This window comes from Poromitra crassiceps, assembly GCF_964638095.1.
Source record: "Poromitra crassiceps genome assembly, chromosome: 17".
Taxonomy (NCBI): Eukaryota; Metazoa; Chordata; class Actinopteri; order Beryciformes; family Melamphaidae; genus Poromitra; species Poromitra crassiceps.
Window position 1 is genome coordinate 18,008,590 of NC_139635.1, and position 20,772 is coordinate 18,029,361.

The 20,772-nt window shown below is 43.6% G+C and overlaps 1 protein-coding gene across 1 annotated transcript in view; it reads left to right on the forward strand.

Moving 5' to 3' along the window:
• The window catches only part of LOC310792028 (la-related protein 4B-like), a gene marked incomplete at both ends in the record, with an annotated part of 116,772 nt that overhangs the window by 85,447 nt on the left and 10,553 nt on the right, over nt 1–20,772 (forward strand). Inside the window, 5 exons of the mRNA XM_083653710.1 lie at nt 1,325–1,435; nt 1,801–1,854; nt 14,129–14,380; nt 18,252–18,358; nt 19,759–20,032. Coding sequence (XP_083509836.1) covers nt 1,325–1,435; nt 1,801–1,854; nt 14,129–14,380; nt 18,252–18,358; nt 19,759–20,032 — 798 coding nt within the window. The remainder of the gene's footprint in view (nt 1–1,324; nt 1,436–1,800; nt 1,855–14,128; nt 14,381–18,251; nt 18,359–19,758; nt 20,033–20,772) is intronic.

The window sequence follows — 20,772 nt, forward strand, 5'->3', positions numbered from 1 at the left end:
AAGAATCACTGGCAAATACATGGTTTTCATTATTGTGGGGCAAGGAAAATAATTGAAATGATTTCCATTACTTAAATTAATTTAAGTGACTAGCGTTACTGCTAAGAAACACATTTAAAATAGACTTTACACGACACACATTGTATAGTAGTTAATGCAAAATTTTGTAAATGTTTAAATGTACCTGTGCATTTTTTTTTTTTTTTTTAAAGCTACCTTTATACAGGGGGAGTCTCACTGAGAGCAATGCTCTTTTTCAGGAGTGCCCTGTTCACATTCTCTCACACACACACACACACACACACACACACACACACACACACACACACACACACACACACACACACACACCTGGAAGCTGACCAGTACAACCACAGTCTGATCTGTTGTCCACTGATCAGCTCCACTGGAGCGGTTGGGGTTAAGGGCCTTGCTCAAGGGCACCTCAGTGGTGGTAATGAGGGAGTGGCAAGCGCTGCCTTTTTCACTTTCCCCACCCAGATTTATCCTGCCGGTCCCGGGGATTGAACGGACGACCTTCCGGTCACAAGCTCTGTTCTCTAACCGTTGGACCACCACTGACTAACTTGTGCATACCTTTTTCCGTGTGCGAGTACTTTGGGAGCAACGCAAACCGGAGTCAAATTCCTTGTATGTGTACATACTTGGCCAGATTGTGAGCCAAGTATTCTTGCTTGGTATCATATATATATATATATATATATTTTTTTTTTTATCCCATTTTATCCCCCGTTTTAGTGCTCATTTGATTACTCATTCCTGGTTGCTACTCCATCCTCTGCCGATCTGGGGAGAGCCGAGACTGATTCCATGCATCCTCCGAGACATGGGCAGTCAAGTCAGCCGCTTCTTTTCACCTGCCCGAGGAAGCTTCACCGGTAGGACATAGCACGTGGGAGGTTCACGCTATTCCAACCAGTTCCCCTCCCTCTGAACAGGCGCCCTTAACGATCAGAGGAGGAATCACATAAGCAACCAGGATGTTGCATGTTTTTGTGAAGGGGGTTCCTATATGAAGGAAACCCCCCGGGAGGCACGCGTCGCGGAGAACATGCAAACTCCACACAGAAAGGCCATTTTGCCGACCCCACCCGGGCGGTGGGCACTCGAGGACATGCGGACGGGCACGCATTCCTTCAGTGTTCACATCGGCCCAGGTGGGAATCGAACCCACGACCTTCGAGCTGTGAGGCGATAGTGCTTACCACTGCACCACCGTACCTCCTTGCTTGGTATCATATTGACTGAAAGGTTTTGGTGCAGATCCAGTCATGCCGTGTTTGTGTTTGTGTTTGTATTGAAGGAGGTTGAGGCTCTCTTCAAAGGAGACAACTTACCCAAGTTCATCAACTGCGAGTTTGCCTACAACGACAACTGGTTCATCACCTTTGAATCGGAAGCAGACGCACAGCAGGTAGGGACATTGTGTGGAAAGTAATACTTTCACCTGTTCTCATCCATAAATCCCATGATCTCTTCTGCGTGTACCTGATCACACTATTGGCTTGCCTGTTGAACTCGTACTCTTTGTTCCTGATTCTTTGTCTTTTACGTAAACACGTTTTGAACCTGTACTTACTACACTTGAGTGCTTGTAATGTTGCTGATCGAATGGTTGAAGTTTAATCAGCTATTGTGTCTGTTAAATACCTAAAAATGTCAAATATCCCCCTCATTCTTATGGGCTAAATCCAAACTGTTTTAGAATCGGAATCAGAAAAACCTTACAGAATCTTTACGTATTCTTGACGTTCTGCTGTAACCCTTCCCCTGTTAAAGGCATATCAGTATCTCCGTGAGGAGGTGAAGACCTTCCAGGGGAAGCCAATTAAGGTAGGTTGTATGGAAACAGACCTACCTAACGCTGTACAAAAGGAGAACTTCACCCAAAAAAACAATGCCGATTCATTTTGCACATAATCGCTCATATATCTGGAAACTGTCAGCAGATTTGCAGGCAGTCATTTAGTTTGACAGTTATTGAGAGTTGATTTGAGTTCAAGTTGATGCCAGTGATGTCATTTGTGCATGATGACATCACTGGCATCAACTTGAACTCAAATCAACTCTCAATAACTGTCAAACTTAAAGTCCCTGGAAACCAAAATCCACAAAAACGTTCTAACTATGTTATTTAGGGTCTTATGTTAGTAATTTTGTGCCTCCGAAATTATTATACATTACTTTCAACCCAAAGCCTTAAAATCGCCACTTTTCTACAAGATTCTACAAAGTACTTCCTCATTGAAGACAGCAGTGCGCGAGGTGCTAAAACGCAGGAGCTTATGACGTCATAAGCTCTATATAACCTTTGTACATGCGCGCAATCCGCACCCACCTATGGCAAGTCCGTTCTTTGCCCCCAGTGACAGCGCTCCCTCGCTGTCCGTCTCCCTCCCACTCTGTGTGCCGTCTGCCAAGCGCTATGCTTGTGAGATTAGCAAGGTGTCGGGTTTCAGGCCATGCGCTCCTCTCTCTCTCTCTCTCTCTCTCTCTCTCTCTCTCTCTCTCTCTGTCTCTCTGTCTCTCTCTCTCTCTCTGGACTAGTGAGAGAGAGAGCGAGAGACACACAGGCTGGTGGCTCACACACACACACACACACACACACTCGCGAGTGCTGTGTAACTTGATCTCTTTCTCCGTTTCCCTCCCCCCTCTGTCTCGCGCTCTCTCTCTCGGAAAACCTGCTGCAGATGGGACACGCCCACACAGTCCGCGGGAGAAATACACTCTAAAAAATAATGATTTTCTCATGAGTTTTGCCAGACTGTCAAACCTAAATTTATATACTTTGCGACGTTCATCATCGTTCAAATTTGGCTGGTGGCTTATTAACATAGGGTCCTGTGATGTGATGAACTCAAAATGCTAAATAATAAAGAAATATTTCTGGTTTCCAGGGACTTTAATGACTGCCTGCAAAACGATTTACAGATTTTGGATATGTGTGAGATCATGTGCAAAATAAATCGGCATCGTTTTTCGGTGATGTTCTCCTTGTGAAAAGTGAGAAATGAATCATTGTCAATGATATATTGCAATATATATATATATATATAGAATATATCTCTATATATATTCCAAAGTTGAAATCCAGTAACCATTTTGACCATGTCAGGGCTCGACATTAACGGCTGCCCGGTTGCCCCGGGCAACCAAAAAAAACATGGGGCAACCATTTCTCGGTCTTTGGTTGCCCCAGGGGCAACCACGATTTAACATGCAACAAAATATGTACAGCAGCAAACAGCAAAATATACACCAAATAAATGTTTTAATACTTGTTGTGAGTGACATATATGTGACATTTTATTGCTGTTACAATCGAAACGATGTTACTAATTACCAGTCGGAACCTACGTGATGCATGCTGCACGTGCGGTATGTTTAACGAGTACTGACTGGGACAGGTGGGGCTGCTCGCACACAATCACAGCGGCTGCAAGACGCAAGAAGAACCTCGTCCGCCCGCAGCCCCGCACAGAAACAAAGGACGAGGAAATTGTCATTGAGGTGAAATACCCGTGCGTCTTTGAACGGGACGTAAAACGAATGCTATACTGCAAAGCATGTAGCCTACAACAAGCGCTTAGGTCTCATATGCTTCCCGCATCGGCGAGTGTCCACACGGAAAAGTGAGTTAAATCAGCAGACGCGCCCCTCCACAAGGCTGCTGTGCAGACGGTTTTCGCCTGGCTGTGCACACCCCGAATTGTGTAACTACGTGGACGCGGCTGGGCGGACAAAGTGGAGTTTTCAAGACTCCAGCTCACTTCCGCGAGCAGAAACCCACACACAGTGTATAAACGCTCCACACGTTTCCTCGTCAAGATTCAGTGTCTCTCATTTCCGTGCGACAGCCCAAACTTCAAGCATAATTCCAGCATAACGCTATACTGCAAAGCATGTAGCCTACAACAAGCCTACAACATACACCTCGATCAGGACATCCTTCAAAAACGTTTTACCACCGCGTATATGTGCTGAGAAATGATTTGCATCCCTGGCCTGTCAGCCTCTCATACGGGGTGAGAGAGAGAGGGATTGCAGGGCCGCTTCTGGGCCTTTTGGGGTCCTATGCAACATCAGAGTGGGGGCCCCAAACCACTGTCATCATAGTATCCCTGAATGAACATGAGGAGGGCAGGCCCGGCGTTAGGGGCGGGCCTGACCGGGCCGGGCCTGACCGGGCCGGGCCCCCCCATTTAACAAACTGCCCCCCCCATTAATTTTTTTTTTTTTTTTTTTTTTTTTTTTTTTTTGCTAAAAACGTTTTTCCGTTTTTCTGTTTTAAAGTTTAACATGGAATCTGGCTGTCATTAGGCATTGATTAACTCAATGCTATTGCTAACTGTTACTTTGAACATCCATTTGCAATGATTCTGGCTGGATATTAACTATTGTAAATTTGTCACAATGAATGCAATTTGTGCACAATGTGTAAATACACTTAATATTGATTGTTTAGGCCTAATTATTTGTAAAGTCACAACACATTAGAGATGTGTGTAGTTCTTCACAGATTTAGCCTCTTCATTTTGCTCTCAAATGCACCAGGTTGACGAATTTTACTTTAAAATGTACAAAATCTTCTTCCGGGGGAGAATCCCCCCGGATGCCCCTTGGGTAGCTTGGCCCCCCCAAGCTAGGGGCAGGCCCCCTCTGTAACTTGGGTCTGGAGCCGGGCCTGGAGGAGGGTAGGCTACTTAATTATCAATAACGCTTTTAATTAATAAATTAAGCACAATATGAACAATAACTGTTGAAAAATATATGAAAATGAAAGTTCACAAATATTAGTTAAATCATTTTAGTGCAAATGCATTATAAAAACAAAAAATAAGATTTGTTTAGAAAACGAAATGACACAAATTTATTATTATTATTATTATCATTATTACTACTACTACACCCGGTGCGCACACTGAATAGGCCTATTATACTATACTATAGATTATTATACTTACTTTTCTGTCACATCGTCATTATTAAGCCGGCTTATGACTGCATAGTATCTTAATTACTCAAAATATAAAGCGACTAAAATTGGGCAACCATATTTTTATTCGGGCAACCAAAAGCTCTTGCCAGGTTGCCCCTCCGGCAACCACTTTTAAAAGTTAACGTCGAGCCCTGCATGTTGTAAAAGTGAAGCTCAAATGTTGAGAACAAAAATTGTGGTGTTAATTACTAGTTAACATATCATGTACTTCTGTATCAACAATACTTTTGGCTCGACAGGAGATCGTTTTTCCCAGCATCACAACTGGTACAGTTGGTGTTCTTTGCCTTGCTAAGGCAGTGTACATACAGTGAGTCGGATGCAAAGCTCACAGCATCCTATCGTGCCATAGTCCAGCTTTAGTAACTCCTCATCAGGTCATAGTCCAGCTTTAGTAACTCCTCATCAGGCCATAGTCCAGCTTTAGTAACTCATCATCAGGTCATAGTCAAGCTTTAGTAACTCATCATCAGGTCATAGTCCAGCTTTAGTAACTCCTCATCAGGTCATAGTCCAGCTTTAGTAACTCCTCATCAGGCCATAGTCCAGCTTTAGTAACTCCTCATCAGGTCATAGTCAAGCTTTAGTAACTCCTCATCAGGCCATAGTCCAGCTTTAGTAACTCATCATCAGGCCATAGTCAAGCTTTAGTAACTCCTCATCAGGCCATAGTCCAGCTTTAGTAACTCATCATCAGGCCATAGTCAAGCTTTAGTAACTCCTCATCAGGTCATAGTCCAGCTTTAGTAACTCATCATCAGGCCATAGTCAAGCTTTAGTAACTCCTCATCAGGTCATAGTCCAGCTTTAGTAACTCATCATCAGGCCATAGTCAAGCTTTAGTAACTCCTCATCAGGTCATAGTCCAGCTTTAGTAACTCATCATCAGGCCATAGTCAAGCTTTAGTAACTCATCATCAGGCCATAGTCCAGCTTTAGTAACTCATCATCAGGCCATAGTCAAGCTTTAGTAACTCATCATCAGGTCATAGTCCAGCTTTAGTAACTCCTCATCAGGTCATAGTCAAGCTTTAGTAACTCCTCATCAGGTCATAGTCCAGCTTTAGTAACTCCTCATCAGGTCATAGTCCAGCTTTAGTAACTCATCATCAGGTCATAGTCAAGCTTTAGTAACTCCTCATCAGGTCATAGTCCAGCTTTAGTAACTCCTCATCAGGTCATAGTCCAGCTTTAGTAACTCATCATCAGGCCATAGTCAAGCTTTAGTAACTCCTCATCAGGTCATAGTCCAGCTTTAGTAACTCCTCATCAGGTCATAGTCAAGCTTTAGTAACTCATCATCAGGCCATAGTCCAGCTTTAGTAACTCCTCTTCAGGCCATAGTCAAGCTTTAGTAACTCCTCATCAGGTCATAGTCCAGCTTTAGTAACTCCTCATCAGGCCATAGTCAAGCTTTAGTAACTCATCATCAGGTCATAGTCCAGCTTTAGTAACTCCTCATCAGGCCATAGTCCAGCTTTAGTAACTCATCATCAGGTCATAGTCCAGCTTTAGTAACTCATCATCAGGTCATAGTCCAGCTTTAGTAACTCATCATCAGGTCATAGTCAAGCTTTAGTAACTCATCATCAGGTCATAGTCCAGCTTTAGTAACTCTTCATCAGGTCATAGTCCAGCTTTAGTAACTCCTCATCAGGCCATAGTCCAGCTTTAGTAACTCCTCATCAGGTCATAGTCAAGCTTTAGTAACTCCTCATCAGGTCATAGTCCAGCTTTAGTAACTCATCATCAGGTCATAGTCCAGCTTTAGTAACTCCTCATCAGGCCATAGTCCAGCTTTAGTAACTCCTCATCAGGTCATAGTCAAGCTTTAGTAACTCCTCGTCAGGTCATAGTCAAGCTTTAGTAACTCCTCATCAGGTCATAGTCAAGCTTTAGTAACTCCTCATCAGGTCATAGTCAAGCTTTAGTAACTCCTCATCAGGCCATAGTCCAGCTTTAGTAACTCCTCATCAGGTCATAGTCAAGCTTTAGTAACTCCTCATCAGGTCATAGTCCAGCTTTAGTAACTCCTCATCAGGCCATAGTCCAGCTTTAGTAACTCCTCATCAGGTCATAGTCCAGCTTTAGTAACTCCTCATCAGGCCATAGTCCAGCTTTAGTAACTCCTCATCAGGTCATAGTCAAGCTTTAGTAACTCCTCATCAGGTCATAGTCAAGCTTTAGTAACTCCTCATCAGGCCATAGTCCAGCTTTAGTAACTCATCATCAGGTCATAGTCAAGCTTTAGTAACTCCTCATCAGTTCATAGTCAAGCTTTAGTAACTCCTCATCAGGTCATAGTCAAGCTTTAGTAACTCCTCATCAGGTCATAGTCAAGCTTTAGTAACTCCTCATCAGGCCATAGTCAAGCTTTAGTAACTCCTCATCAGGTCATAGTCCAGCTTTAGTAACTCATCATCAGGTCATAGTCAAGCTTTAGTAACTCCTCATCAGGTCATAGTCAAGCTTTAGTAACTCCTCATCAGGTCATAGTCCAGCTTTAGTAACTCATCATCAGGTCATAGTCAAGCTTTAGTAACTCCTCATCAGGTCATAGTCAAGCTTTAGTAACTCATCATCAGGTCATAGTCAAGCTTTAGTAACTCCTCATCAGGTCATAGTCCAGCTTTAGTAACTCCTCTTCAGGCCATAGTCCAGCTTTAGTAACTCCTCATCAGGCCATAGTCAAGCTTTAGTAACTCCTCATCAGGTCATAGTCCAGCTTTAGTAACTCCTCATCAGGTCATAGTCAAGCTTTAGTAACTCCTCGTCAGGTCATAGTCCAGCTTTAGTAACTCCTCATCAGGTCATAGTCCAGCTTTAGTAACTCCTCATCAGGTCATAGTCAAGCTTTAGTAACTCCTCATCAGGTCATAGTCAAGCTTTAGTAACTCCTCATCAGGTCATAGTCAAGCTTTAGTAACTCCTCATCAGGCCATAGTCAAGCTTTAGTAACTCCTCATCAGGTCATAGTCAAGCTTTAGTAACTCCTCATCAGGTCATAGTCAAGCTTTAGTAACTCCTCATCAGGTCATAGTCCAGCTTTAGTAACTCCTCATCAGGCCATAGTCCAGCTTTAGTAACTCCTCATCAGGTCATAGTCCAGCTTTAGTAACTCCTCATCAGGCCATAGTCAAGCTTTAGTAACTCCTCATCAGGTCATAGTCCAGCTTTAGTAACTCCTCATCAGGTCATAGTCAAGCTTTAGTAACTCCTCATCAGGTCATAGTCCAGCTTTAGTAACTCCTCATCAGGTCATAGTCAAGCTTTAGTAACTCCTCATCAGGTCATAGTCAAGCTTTAGTAACTCCTCATCAGGTCATAGTCAAGCTTTAGTAACTCCTCATCAGGTCATAGTCAAGCTTTAGTAACTCCTCATCAGGTCATAGTCAAGCTTTAGTAACTCCTCATCAGGTCATAGTCAAGCTTTAGTAACTCCTCATCAGGTCATAGTCAAGCTTTAGTAACTCCTCATCAGGTCATAGTCAAGCTTTAGTAACTCCTCATCAGGTCATAGTCAAGCTTTAGTAACTCCTCATCAGGTCATAGTCAAGCTTTAGTAACTCCTCATCAGGTCATAGTCAAGCTTTAGTAACTCCTCATCAGGCCGTAACTTCAGGAAACCACTGGCTAAATCTGACCGATTGAAGATCTGAGCGATTCTCATATGTGCCCGATTGTTGGGTCTACCTGTGTTTTATCTCATGTGCCATGTTTGCTTCAGAGGGATGTCTTTTTTTTTTTTCTTTTTTTTTTGTAATTATGTTTTTGCTTCAAGCCAAATTTCCCATTAGTGGCAAAGTCTTGGGCATTGAATTTTTATTAGCGAAGAACAGGACAAGGATAGCCTTCCTTATACGTGATTCAGCGCAGTGTCACACAGAAACCCATATTATTGAGGTCCAAAGTGGAGTCGTCGCACAAATCTGCACTTAAGAGGTTCAGTTAGAGAGGTTATGTGACATCACACTAGGGCTGTCACGGTACATGTTTTCGTCCCGTGAGTTTACGGTACGTGAAACGACACGACGAATACGTCAAATCCAGAAGCACCTAAACGCTGTTTGAACACAATTGAATTGAATTAAACGCCACAGAAGAAGCGGCTAAACGTTGCATAACTGTAACTGGGTTTCCATCCAAATGTATCGCATAATTCAAGCGAATTTTGTGAAAATCCGCAAAATAAAATGCAAATTTATGCATGTTTCCATTCAGTTTTGTTTAGCGAGTTTTGGGAGTCGGCAGGTTGAGCAGTCGGTGGCGCTTCTCGTCAGGAGGAGGCGTAACGTGCCTGTGTGCCTGTAAGAGATCTCTATCAGCGGAGACCTGCTTTGATTGAGTCATCACCCGGTGATGGTGATGATCACCGTCCTCATCGTCGTAAAGTCGCCTTCAAAGCATGATGTTAGATTATAACGTTCTAGTTGTGTGGCTTAGCCTTCCCAAATGTTGAGGGTCGTTTTTTAGAATTTAATACATAGAATTGCGAACGTTACATTCAATTTCATTCAGACTGCCTGGCGCTAATCGCCACCATTTCCCCCTGGAGTAGCATGAAGCGGAAGTGAAGTCACATCTGGTACGTCATCGTTAATTCGCAAAATCTGTTTCCATTGCAAAAGTTTGCATCTTCCTACTGTCGATACGCTGATAAATCCACCCCCTCCAAGCGTAAAAACATTTATGCGATATTTCGACCTTTATTCGAATTTCTGGTGTTTCCATTCAAGTTTATATTCGCATTTTGGGTAAATGCGAATATCCAGAGGTGGATGGAAACCCAGACAAAGCTGTTAACTTGTAAACAAGCAACTTACATCGGGTGGGATGACGAGCAAGATGCGATGAGGAAGAGCGGATGACTCCTTGTCATGTTCCAATAATCCATTAGATGACCGAACGTAATCATTATGGTAAACAAAAGGCTAACAGGCTAGTAACAGGCTTGCTGTCAATCTTAACGTCGTTCTTCTTCTGCCGTTTTATTCTTCTTCTACTGAACATGTAGTTATTTTGACGTTGAAAAGAAATACTAATACTAAAGAAATACTGCCGCCTAGTGGCCGCTTTTAGATAGGATTCCAAATTAGTGCTTAAATCAATAGCAAATGCTACATAAAACAAATACAACAGGGGGAGGGGTTGGTGGGAGTATTAGGCTACTCCACACATGCGCTCTGTTTCCAAACTTGTGTACAATAATGATTTAAAGTGGGGGGAAATCCCTTTGCCCTGTCAAACAGCTGGAATACAGACATCTGAGAGGGAGGCGCACCCCACACTTTGAAAATCACTGCTCTAGAGTAAAACATTTATTCATTCCCACTTAAGACACTATTTCTGATGGTAAAATTAGCGTAAAAAGCAGAATTCAGAAAAATTCAAAGGGAAAAAAACAGAATTTGGGATTTGTTGCTTTCCCCCCCCGTTTTCGTACCGTACCGTATTCGTACCGAACCGTGACCCCAAAACCGAGGTACGTACCGTACCGTGACCTTTGTGTACCGTGACACCCCTACATCACACTTTTAAGTCGTTCCACAAATTTATGAAAATTTCCTTTCAAATCACTTAAGAAATGACCAGATATATGAAGCTGTAGTAACTTTATATCTATGTAAAGTCACTTGTAATCATTTACAGTCTGTTGTATGTCTAGTACGGTATGCACATTTGGTGCCGTGTGGTTTTGCTTGAATAAAAGACATTTTGTTGAGGACACAAAATGTCCCCAGCAAAGTCAGAGAACATAATGCAAAGTGGAACCGTTTGCCTGCCTTCTTTATCGGGCGCTTCAGGTGCACGTGGGCGTGCGTTCACAGACAGCATGTTCATCCTGATGAAAGACGAACAAAACGGTTTACTACAGGACTCGTCAAGGTCGTTTCCCCAGCCTGAAGTCGGCTGTTAGGGCTTCAGGAGTTCAGGAAGGGGTCAAGGCCCCTATTAGACAGAGAGAGTTGTCAACACAGGCAGATGAATAAAGCAAGGTACATCTGTTACAGACCTAGTGTAATAATGTAGCAGTAGAATAATGGTATAATTGCCTCCAGACCCGTTCACATTGAAGAGTAAATAATGCTGCAATATCTGGAAATATATCTGTTTAAGCCTTTGTTTATGATCCTGTGTGGCTTATTTATACATACAGCATATATATACTTTGTATATAGATACCGGTATGCGTATATCAAATAATGTATATGTACACTAATACTGTACATATACATTCTTTGATATATAGGTATTTAAATTAGACACTTCACACCAATAAGGAGAAAACATCGCATGGATGCGACTGGGACGTATCCTCAGTGATGTACCCTGGAGTCATAGGATGTTTCGGGTCTCGCAACATCATACCCCCTCGCCCAGGTGACCCAGCCGCGGCTGGCCAGGCCCCGACTTACGTCCCAGTAGCTACCCAGGGTCAGCCCTCTAGGAAGGGTCGAAGGTCAGCCCTCTAGGAAGGGTCGAAGGTGGTCATGTGGTCAGGGCACACTTATTGTATAAAGTAGTTCATGCAAAGTTTTGTAAATGTTTAAATTAGAGCCCGGCCGATACAGGATTTTTGAGGCGGATACTGTGGATCATGGATGTAAATATTTCACTCACAATATCGATATTAGGGAGTGCAACATTTCCGATATCAATATATCGGCCGATATTCTTCTTATATTATATACACATTATATTTAAAAAAAATAATTGCAATGATCCCTCAAAAATCAAACACTTGACAAAGATATGAGTTGACATGACTTGAGATATCTAATGTAGGCAGGATATTTTACAGCTTACCAATAAACTTTATTGTCCAAAATGACATCAATGCAATGAAACAGTAATCTTCACTGGGAATTTAAAGCCCCATTCAGCAACTTTTCCAAGTTTTGCTATTGGAGAAACTGCGCCCTCTGGGAGCAATAGTATCGATAACGATATCGCCATTCAAAGTCAACAAAACACAGCGCCAGAAAGCTCTATGTACATGTTGTGACATCGGGTACTCGCCACGTGATGAAATAATAATCCATGGTTCCGTGAAACATCATTTTCGTAGCAAATCCGAATGGAGTTACTTCCTGGTTTCCAGGAACACAACGTTGCCGCTGTAGAGCGCATGCGTGCATCTTGCCTCGGGCCGGCAAACTGCTTAGTCCCAGGGCTGGCCAATGGAGGGCGGTGTGGGATAAATAAAGGCGAGATTCTCCCTATGACAAGTCAATCTACCATGTCCTATGACTAAAAAGATCTTATATTACAGTAAAGAATTAATGATTGGGGCTTTAATAATTACAAGAAATAGAACAAATGGTTAAGAAAAAATATCAAATACACACAACATGCTGTCTATAACTTAAAAAAATTACAAAATAAAAAAATGTCTGCAATATCGGCCAACATATCGACCGATACCGATATATATTGGTTATCGGCCAATAATATCGGTGCACCGATATATCGGTCGGGCTCTAGTTTAAATGTATCTGCCTCGTTTGTCAGTCACTGCTGTGTTTCTGATGCTCTACGCCAGTGGTTCCCAACCTACGGTACGCGTACCGTAGGTGGTACTTGCGCCCCCTGCTGGTGGTACTTGGAAGGCTCTGTGAAAAAAAAAAAAAACGTTTTTTTTTTTTTTTTTAGTTTTTTTTTAGTTTTTGTGCAAAATCCATGGTGGTCATTAGTAGTAGTTTTCAAACATGTGAAAGTGAAATAATAATAATAATTATTAATATTATTGGCAGTGTTTCTCAAGGTAGGTGGTACTTGCGCCCCCCCCTGCTGGTGGTACTTGATCCCTGGAATCCCAATGTTTAAATTATGAATAAACCCAACTTTAAAATCAATTGTAAAACATGTTTATCTATCAAAATAATACTACGAATGAAAATAAACTTGTGATCATTGAAATTGAGGTTTATTTTGTTGTCTTGAGATTTAGAAACAAATATTTGTTTCTGACGGACACTATACCTGTTGCGCATGCACAATTACCTGCCCGCCCCGCATGGTTACACAAGTGGTGAACAAAGACGAGGAGGGATGCTAAAGTGGATCAAAACGGGAGGGAATCATAAAAGAGCTGTAGTAGAGGAGAGCAGCAATGATGAAGCACAAGGAGGTGAAGACAGCAGTCAACCCAGCACAAGTGCAGCTGCTGCAGGTTGCACATAGGCTGCAGGTTGGAATAAATTTGCCTCCTGCGTGAACTGTGCATAGCTGAATAGACTGTATTTTAACGTCGGTCATATGGTGGTACTTGGAGAGCCAACTACTTTCTCAGGTGGTACTTGGTGTAAAAAGGTTGGGAACCACTGCTCTACGCTATGGAGCTTACCTGATGCGATCGCAGTCTGATCTCAATGTGGACACTGGAGACATATTAAAGGAGAATTCAGTTTTTTTACAACCTGTGTTACAACCTATTTATATTATATTTATTTTTATTTTTATTTTTAAATATGATTTTTAAGTCACCCTGAGAAGTTCGGTTTGATTAGCATCAGCAGAAACGACAATAAGTTTTGATTGATAGCTAAAAATGAGGAATATGGGGCATGTGAAATGCTTGTATTTACGTCCTGTAAATAGCTTATTTTCCGACAGAGCGGCTCATATCTTTAAAACCTCCACCAGCTACTGCCAAACCCTATTAGTGTTTGGTGCAAATCAAGCAAAATGCGTCTCTCTTTGTTAGTTTTGTCACACAGTACATAACAGCAAACAACGGGCCATGAACACAGCAACAACAAAAAAGGCGATAAAACTCAAAGAAACGCAACCACGTTTGGTGTTAACTTCCTGTTCAACCACGTGGGCATCTGGTGTTAACTTCCTGTTCAACCACGTGGGCATCTGGTGTTAATTTCCTGTTCAACCACGTGGGCATCTGGTGTCAATTTCCTGTTCAACCACGTGGGCATGTGGCGTTAACTTCCTGTTCAACCACGTGGGCATGTGGCGTTAACTTCCTGTTCAACCACGTGGGCATGTGGCGTTAACTTCCTGTTCAACCACGTGGGCATGTGGTGTTAACTTCCTGTTCAACCACGTGGGCATGTGGCGTTAATTTCCTGTTCCGCTTCTCCCTGCCAGGCGCGGATCAAGGCCAAGGCAATCGCTATCAACACTTTCATGCCAAAGAACGGGTACCGGCCGGTGGAGGTGAACCCGTACGGCCAGCAGCAGCAGCAGCAGCAGCAGCAGCAGCAGCAACAGCAGCAGCAGCAGCGCTACACGTCCTACTACATCCCACCGGTGTACAGCCCACAGCAGCAGTTCCCCCTCTACAGCCTGATCACACCGCAGGCCTGGTCGGCCACGCACAGCTTCATCGACCCCACACTGGTAAGCAGCCCTGGTCAGCCACGCACGGCTTCATCGACCCCACACTGGTAAGCAGGCCTGGTCGGCCACGCACGGCTTCATCGACCCCACACTGGTAAGCAGGCCTGGTCGGCCACGCACAGCTTCATCGACCCCACACTGGTAAGCAGGCCTGGTCAGCCACGCACAGCTTCATCGACCCCACACTGGTAAGCAGGCCTGGTCAGCCACGCACAGCTTCATCGACCCCACACTGGTAAGCAGGCCTGGTCGGCCACGCACAGCTTCATCGACCCCACACTGGTGAGGAGCAGGGGGTGTCCAAACTTTTTTGAATACGGGCCGGATTAGATAATGTGAAGGTACCGGGGGGGCCAGCTGCTCCTCGCATCATACTGGGGGTTATAAAAAAAAATCACATACAACACTAACTCAAATTAATAACTCATTAACTCAAATCAACTCTCAATAACTGTCAAACTATTCATCATTCATCTAGTTTGACAGTTATTGAGAGTTGATTTGAGTTAATGAGTTATTCATTTGACTTAGTGTGGACCAGTGATGTCACTGGTCCACACTTTAAAGCAGCTACGAGCAACTTTTTCGATTGTTATTAAACAGTATAAATTTAATATCAATGCATCACATCTTACCTCTAATAGTCGACGAGACCAACGCAGAGTAGTCTCGCTTGAAGTCTCGCTTGAAGAGTGAATCGGCCAGTGTTAGTCTGTCTGTGGCCAGGGAAGATCAGGAAGTGAAATGAAACGGTTTGCAGCAGCCACTTCAGCCATAACCACAAAATAACTTCCAAAAAACCTGTTAGAATATAACGAGAGATGTTCCCGAGAGTATGCGTGGTGTTCACATTGTTTATGTTATGTTGCTAGGCAGCGCAAACGGCGTAGGCAGGCAGCTGCGTTTCACTTCCGGGTTTCACTTCCGCGTTTCACTTCCGGGTGTAGCCGGGCCGGCGGTAGGAGAGAGAGAGAGAGAGCCCCCTGTTGATGCGAGTTTAGACAGACACAGACTTAATAATCACCTAAGGGAGCAATCTCCGATTGACACGGCTTTGGTCTCAGCTACTATTATAGGTAAGATGTGATGCATCAATATTGTAATTATACTGTTTAATAACAATCGAAAAAGTTGCTCGTAGCTGCTTTAAAACTCAATAACTGTCAAATTAAATGACAGACTTCAAAACAGTTTACAGTTTTCTGATATACTGCTGATGTTCTAATGATACAAAGCTGGGTGAAAATGGGCAGTGTTCCTTTAAGGATTTTTTTACCATCTGAAAACATTGCGCCTGCGTAGTTCCTACTTGGTGCTTGTCTACAAATTGTATGGTAGCTGTCAACGTTGATGAGGTGAACGGGGGAAAAAAAAACGCAAAGTGAACTTGCTTGATTAACCAATACTGTGTGGAGGACCACATCTAGTATATTTTCAGAGACAAGACGAGGGCCGTTTAACATCGCTCCACAGGCCACAATTGGCCGCCGGGCCAGACTTTGGACATGCCTGCTCTACAATTTTGATTACTATTACAAACCATTCTCTTTGCAAAAACGAGGCTATGGTCCTGACAAGTCGAGGCACAATTACTGCTAGGAATTGCCGTAGGGATCTCCTTATCTCACGATAACCAGGCACAATATGAGGTTCACAATTCAATGTGTTGTCAGGAAGATTTGAGCTTTGGGGTCAAATCCATCTTGCCACGCTCCAATCTATTGGTTTGAATCCGAACCACCAGTGGTTCCCCAGAACTTTCCACCAATCAGCGTCCTGTGAGAGCGCTACGGCCGGGCTTTGGTGTGACGCCAGCCAATCAGCGTCCTGTGAGAGCGCTACGGGCGGGCTTTGGTGTGACGCCAGCCAATCAGCGTCCTGTGAGAGCGCTACGGGCGGGCTTTGGTGTGACGCCAGCCAATCAGCGTCCTGTGAGAGCGCTACGGCCGGGCTTTGGTGTGACGCCAGCCAATCAGCGTCCTGTGAGAGCGCTACGGCCGGGCTTTGGTGTGACGCCAGCCAATCAGCGTCCTGTGAGAGCGCTACGGGCGGGCTTTGGTGTGACGCCAGCCAATCAGCGTCCTGTGAGAGCGCTACGGGCGGGCTTTGGTGTGACGCCAGCCAATCAGCGTCCTGTGAGAGCGCTACGGGCGGGCTTTGGTGTGACGCCAGCCAATCAGCGTCCTGCGAGAGCGCTACGGGCGGGCTTTGGTGTGACGCCAGCCAATCAGCGTCCTGTGAGAGCGCTACGGGCGGGCTTTGGTGTGACGCCAGCCAATCAGCGTCCTGTGAGAGCGCTACGGGCGGGCTTTGGTGTGACGCCAGCCAGGGCGACCCCGTGATAGACAGACGGTTCATGCAATCACCTGCCAGCTATTTTTTTTGTCCGTTACCATTTGCAGCAGAAACCACATTGGAATTAGGGTGCAAGAGCTTGACAAACAGTCACCCGTAACAAATCACACCAACAACATACAGGACAGTATAGGTCAAAAAGACATCCTATATATTATCCTATATAATAAGAATGAGAGGTGTGTGAGTGAGCAGAATTCTGTTCGGCCACAGATGCACCATTCTACGTGCGATAGGCCTGAAACCTTCAGGAAGTCTAAAGAGCCTCCCTGCAGGTGACCTAACGGAGCCGGCTTTTTAATTAGTTAATTAAGGACGATTATTTGCCGATTAATTCACGAATGCGCAACTTGGCCATGCTGCACAATGGCTGTGCAGCCTCCACCGCGCGAATCAGATCTTGAGGTGAGCAGCTGTCAGGGGAGAGACCTGCAGCTCCAGGAAGAATGAAATTGGGATATTTTTTTAAATACGGGGTTCAAAATTCGATCGTGTCAGTTCTTCCTATGTACATCAAACACATATGTTCATGTTTTTGTACCTGTTGGGTGGGGGGCTGTTTTCGACAAATCTTATGACATTTATGGGGCTGGGGAACAAACAACGCGCTAGCCAGCCTGCACGGGTTGGTTGTGCAGAGAACGCAAGATTTACACTTGATACACTGCACGGGTGTGGCTGCGCAGCCTCCACCGGTCACACCTGGACAGGTATTCTGCAAGTTGAATAAAAAGTAACTATTATGCGTGAGTGGATCAGTGGATAGGAGCGACAATCCTCTCAAGTTTAAAGTGCAGATTATTAAAGTGCATGCCCTTTGAAATGGTTTCCTGAGCGACTCGTTCCCAGATGCTTATGTGAAAACAAGGCATCTGCCATCGTCAGGTTACAGTGTTCGCGCCAGAGACTTGAAAGTGCAAGGCTTAATAAATTGAAGGATTAATTTCCAAAACACGAGATAACAATCCTCATGTCCATTGTTCAATAACTATAATAAGGGATGCACTTTTTATACTCTTTTTTTTTTTTTAGTTTTGTTGTGATGCTTTTAAATGTCCATTTTATTCTCTTCTTTTCTTTTCCTGTCAACCATTTTATGTGAAGCACTTTGAATTGCCTCTGTGTATGAAATGTGCTATACAAATAAACTTGACTTGACTATAATATAGTTATTGAACAATGAACATCTATAATATTACTATAGATTCTCAGACCTAAAAGTGCCATAATTCTGTCAACCGAGAATTTCATTTGTCTATTATGCTTCTTTTTTTTTTGAAGTGCCATAATTGTAATGTAGCGCTGAAGATTATTTTCGTAGGTGTAAAATTGTGGAACAAAACAAAACGTCTCTTTGAAACAAAGCTCTTCACTTCACTGAGTTGTGTGTCAATTTAAGGAAGTAACCGTCTCTTTCTACCTGCACTTGGTGTCAATAGTCTGTTCCTTATTTTACCACCTAAATTTGTCTTGTAGACTTTCGGTAGCTGATGCATCTTCTCTTTCTATTTACCAGGTTACTCCATTTCACAACACCCAGTTCATCAACGGCTTTACCACATCACACAGTTTTAAAGCGACGACGTCCCCTCTCACTGTCAGACACTACTCGCCCAGGAACAGGTTAGTATCCTGTCACTTTTAAGATCACGGGTTCAAGATCCACAATAGCCAGTGTGTCTGTAAACAGCCATGTGACTTGCCAGTTCTTAAGGATGACAGAGCAGGTCTTGGAAAAAGCCCTAGAATGTCTTAAATCATGAACTCAAAACCTCCTCAGGGTACAGTTACATTTAACATTTAAAATGTTCAATTAACTTTGGAATTCACCCTGGATGTGTCTAAACACTGTCCAATTTCTTAAAGAGATACTCCACTTTTTTTTAGCTCATTTGCCACATCCCCCTCCCCCACATAACCAAGATACACCATGCCTTACCGGCACTGTCCGCACTGTTTACAGTGAGCTACAGTCGTGAAGTTAGTTAGTATCGCTATAGAATGGAGGCTAATGGTACAGCTGTTAAAAATCTGCCAAAACACACATCTCACGGCACCAAAATACATGTTGTGCTTCGGGTACTCACCACACGAGGAAATATTAATCCAAAATGCACATAATTGGTCTTTTTGGAGGGAAAAGAGGTAGCTGGCACTACTTTCCAAACATGGCCGCCAACCTCTTTTCCTTCCAAAAAGACCGATTATGTGCGTTTTGGATTAATATTTCATTGTGTGGTGAGTACCCGAAGCACAACAGGTATTTTGGTGCCGTGAGATGAGATGTGTGTTTTGGCAGATTTCTAACAGCTGTACCATTACCCTCCAATCTATGGTGATACTAAGTTCATGACTGTAGCTCACTGTAAACTGTGCGGACAGTGCCGGTAAGGCATGGTGTATCTTGGTTATGTGGGGGGGGGATGTGGCAAATGAGCTAAACTCCCGAAAAAGTGGAGTATCCCTTTAAGTTGTTTTTTCCCCAGTGAGGAATGGGTCTAAACACAGATTCATGTTCTGATACACTAGGCCTTCATTTGTTTTAATTTTAGGCCTGCAAAATAATTTATTATCGATTAATCTGTTTTTTATGAGTGATTTTGATAGAATAGGAAAAATAATGACAAATGCCCATCAGAAGTTGATTGAATCCAAAGTGATTCTTAAAATTGCTTGCACGCACACACACACACTATTAATTTGATAATAAATGAATTATATGAAACCGAGAATAGCAGCTAATTTGAGCATTTCTGAAGCTGTTACCAAAAAAACTTTTTGTGTTTTTACTTGGTTAATGACTAAAACGTTTTAAGCGATTATCAAAATTATAATCAACTAATTTTGTCGATCAACTATTTGCTATACCGTTTCAGAATATATATTTTTTTACCTTAATTTGAGTTGCAAAATCTGTCTTGCATTTCATACTTATCGGCCATAAACAGGTGTTAAAACATCTTGATGAAAAATAAAGACCTATCGCACTTGTTGAATCAAAGTGTGCTTTCCGATCGTTGCAGGAATCACAGTAAACCTCACCTGAGGCCGGCCATGCTGCCCACAGCGGACCGCAGCTCGGGGCTCCTGGACAGCCCGAGCCTGTTCCCCAGCTTCTCCAGCGAGCGGCTCCTGAACGGGGTCCGCAGCAGCCCGCCCACGCGGCTCCCCGCCAGCCAGCCCCGCGCCAGGCTACCCTCCACCGTGGCCTTCCCCCGGAGGGACGCCGTGGGCACGGGCCGTGTGGCCGAGCCCATCACCACAGACTACTCCCTTGGCATGGGCCGAGGAAGGTCTGTACCGTCGCTTTTTACAGTTTGTCCATCCCACAAGTACCATGACGCAGCCCTACAGGGCCTACTGTGGTACAATATCACACTATACTTACACTGGGCTTGTTACTGGTGCAATATTAGTACCTTGTTGTACCTATAACACAGGCTAGGTTTGGGATCTGCCATCTTATACTGTATTCTGATATTTGTGACTGTGAAGAATAATCTAAATGTAGTAAATCACATTGAACATCAAAATCTTCAAACTAAGAAATGAATGTCCTTTTATGAGTAAAGTTCACTGTTGGTACCTACTGGTTTGGAGCATTCGTGAACAAATCAAACTGCACAGTGCTAATGAAAGAACATACCATATTACACCTGTATGAGTATGCTCATGCAGCGGACAAACATGTTTGTTCACCAATTAGGCTACAGTCAACGCACCAGATTTTGTATTTTCAACACCGATGCAGAGACTTATTGAGGCCATTTACACCTGGCGCTAACATGCGTTTTCTGTGATCAGATTGCAATCAGATTGTATTTTATCACTTCAGCCTGATTGCAATCTGATTGCAATCACATTGCAGAAATGGGTGTCCTCTCAATCCGCATAAAGTTGCTGTATCCAGATTGAGAGGACACATTGCATTTACACTTGTGTTCAATGTGTACACAATGCATCCCTGACCACCTCCGGAGGTGGTTTGGCCGATCAGATTGCAATCCTTCTTGAATGCGTTTTGGGGGTGTTTACAC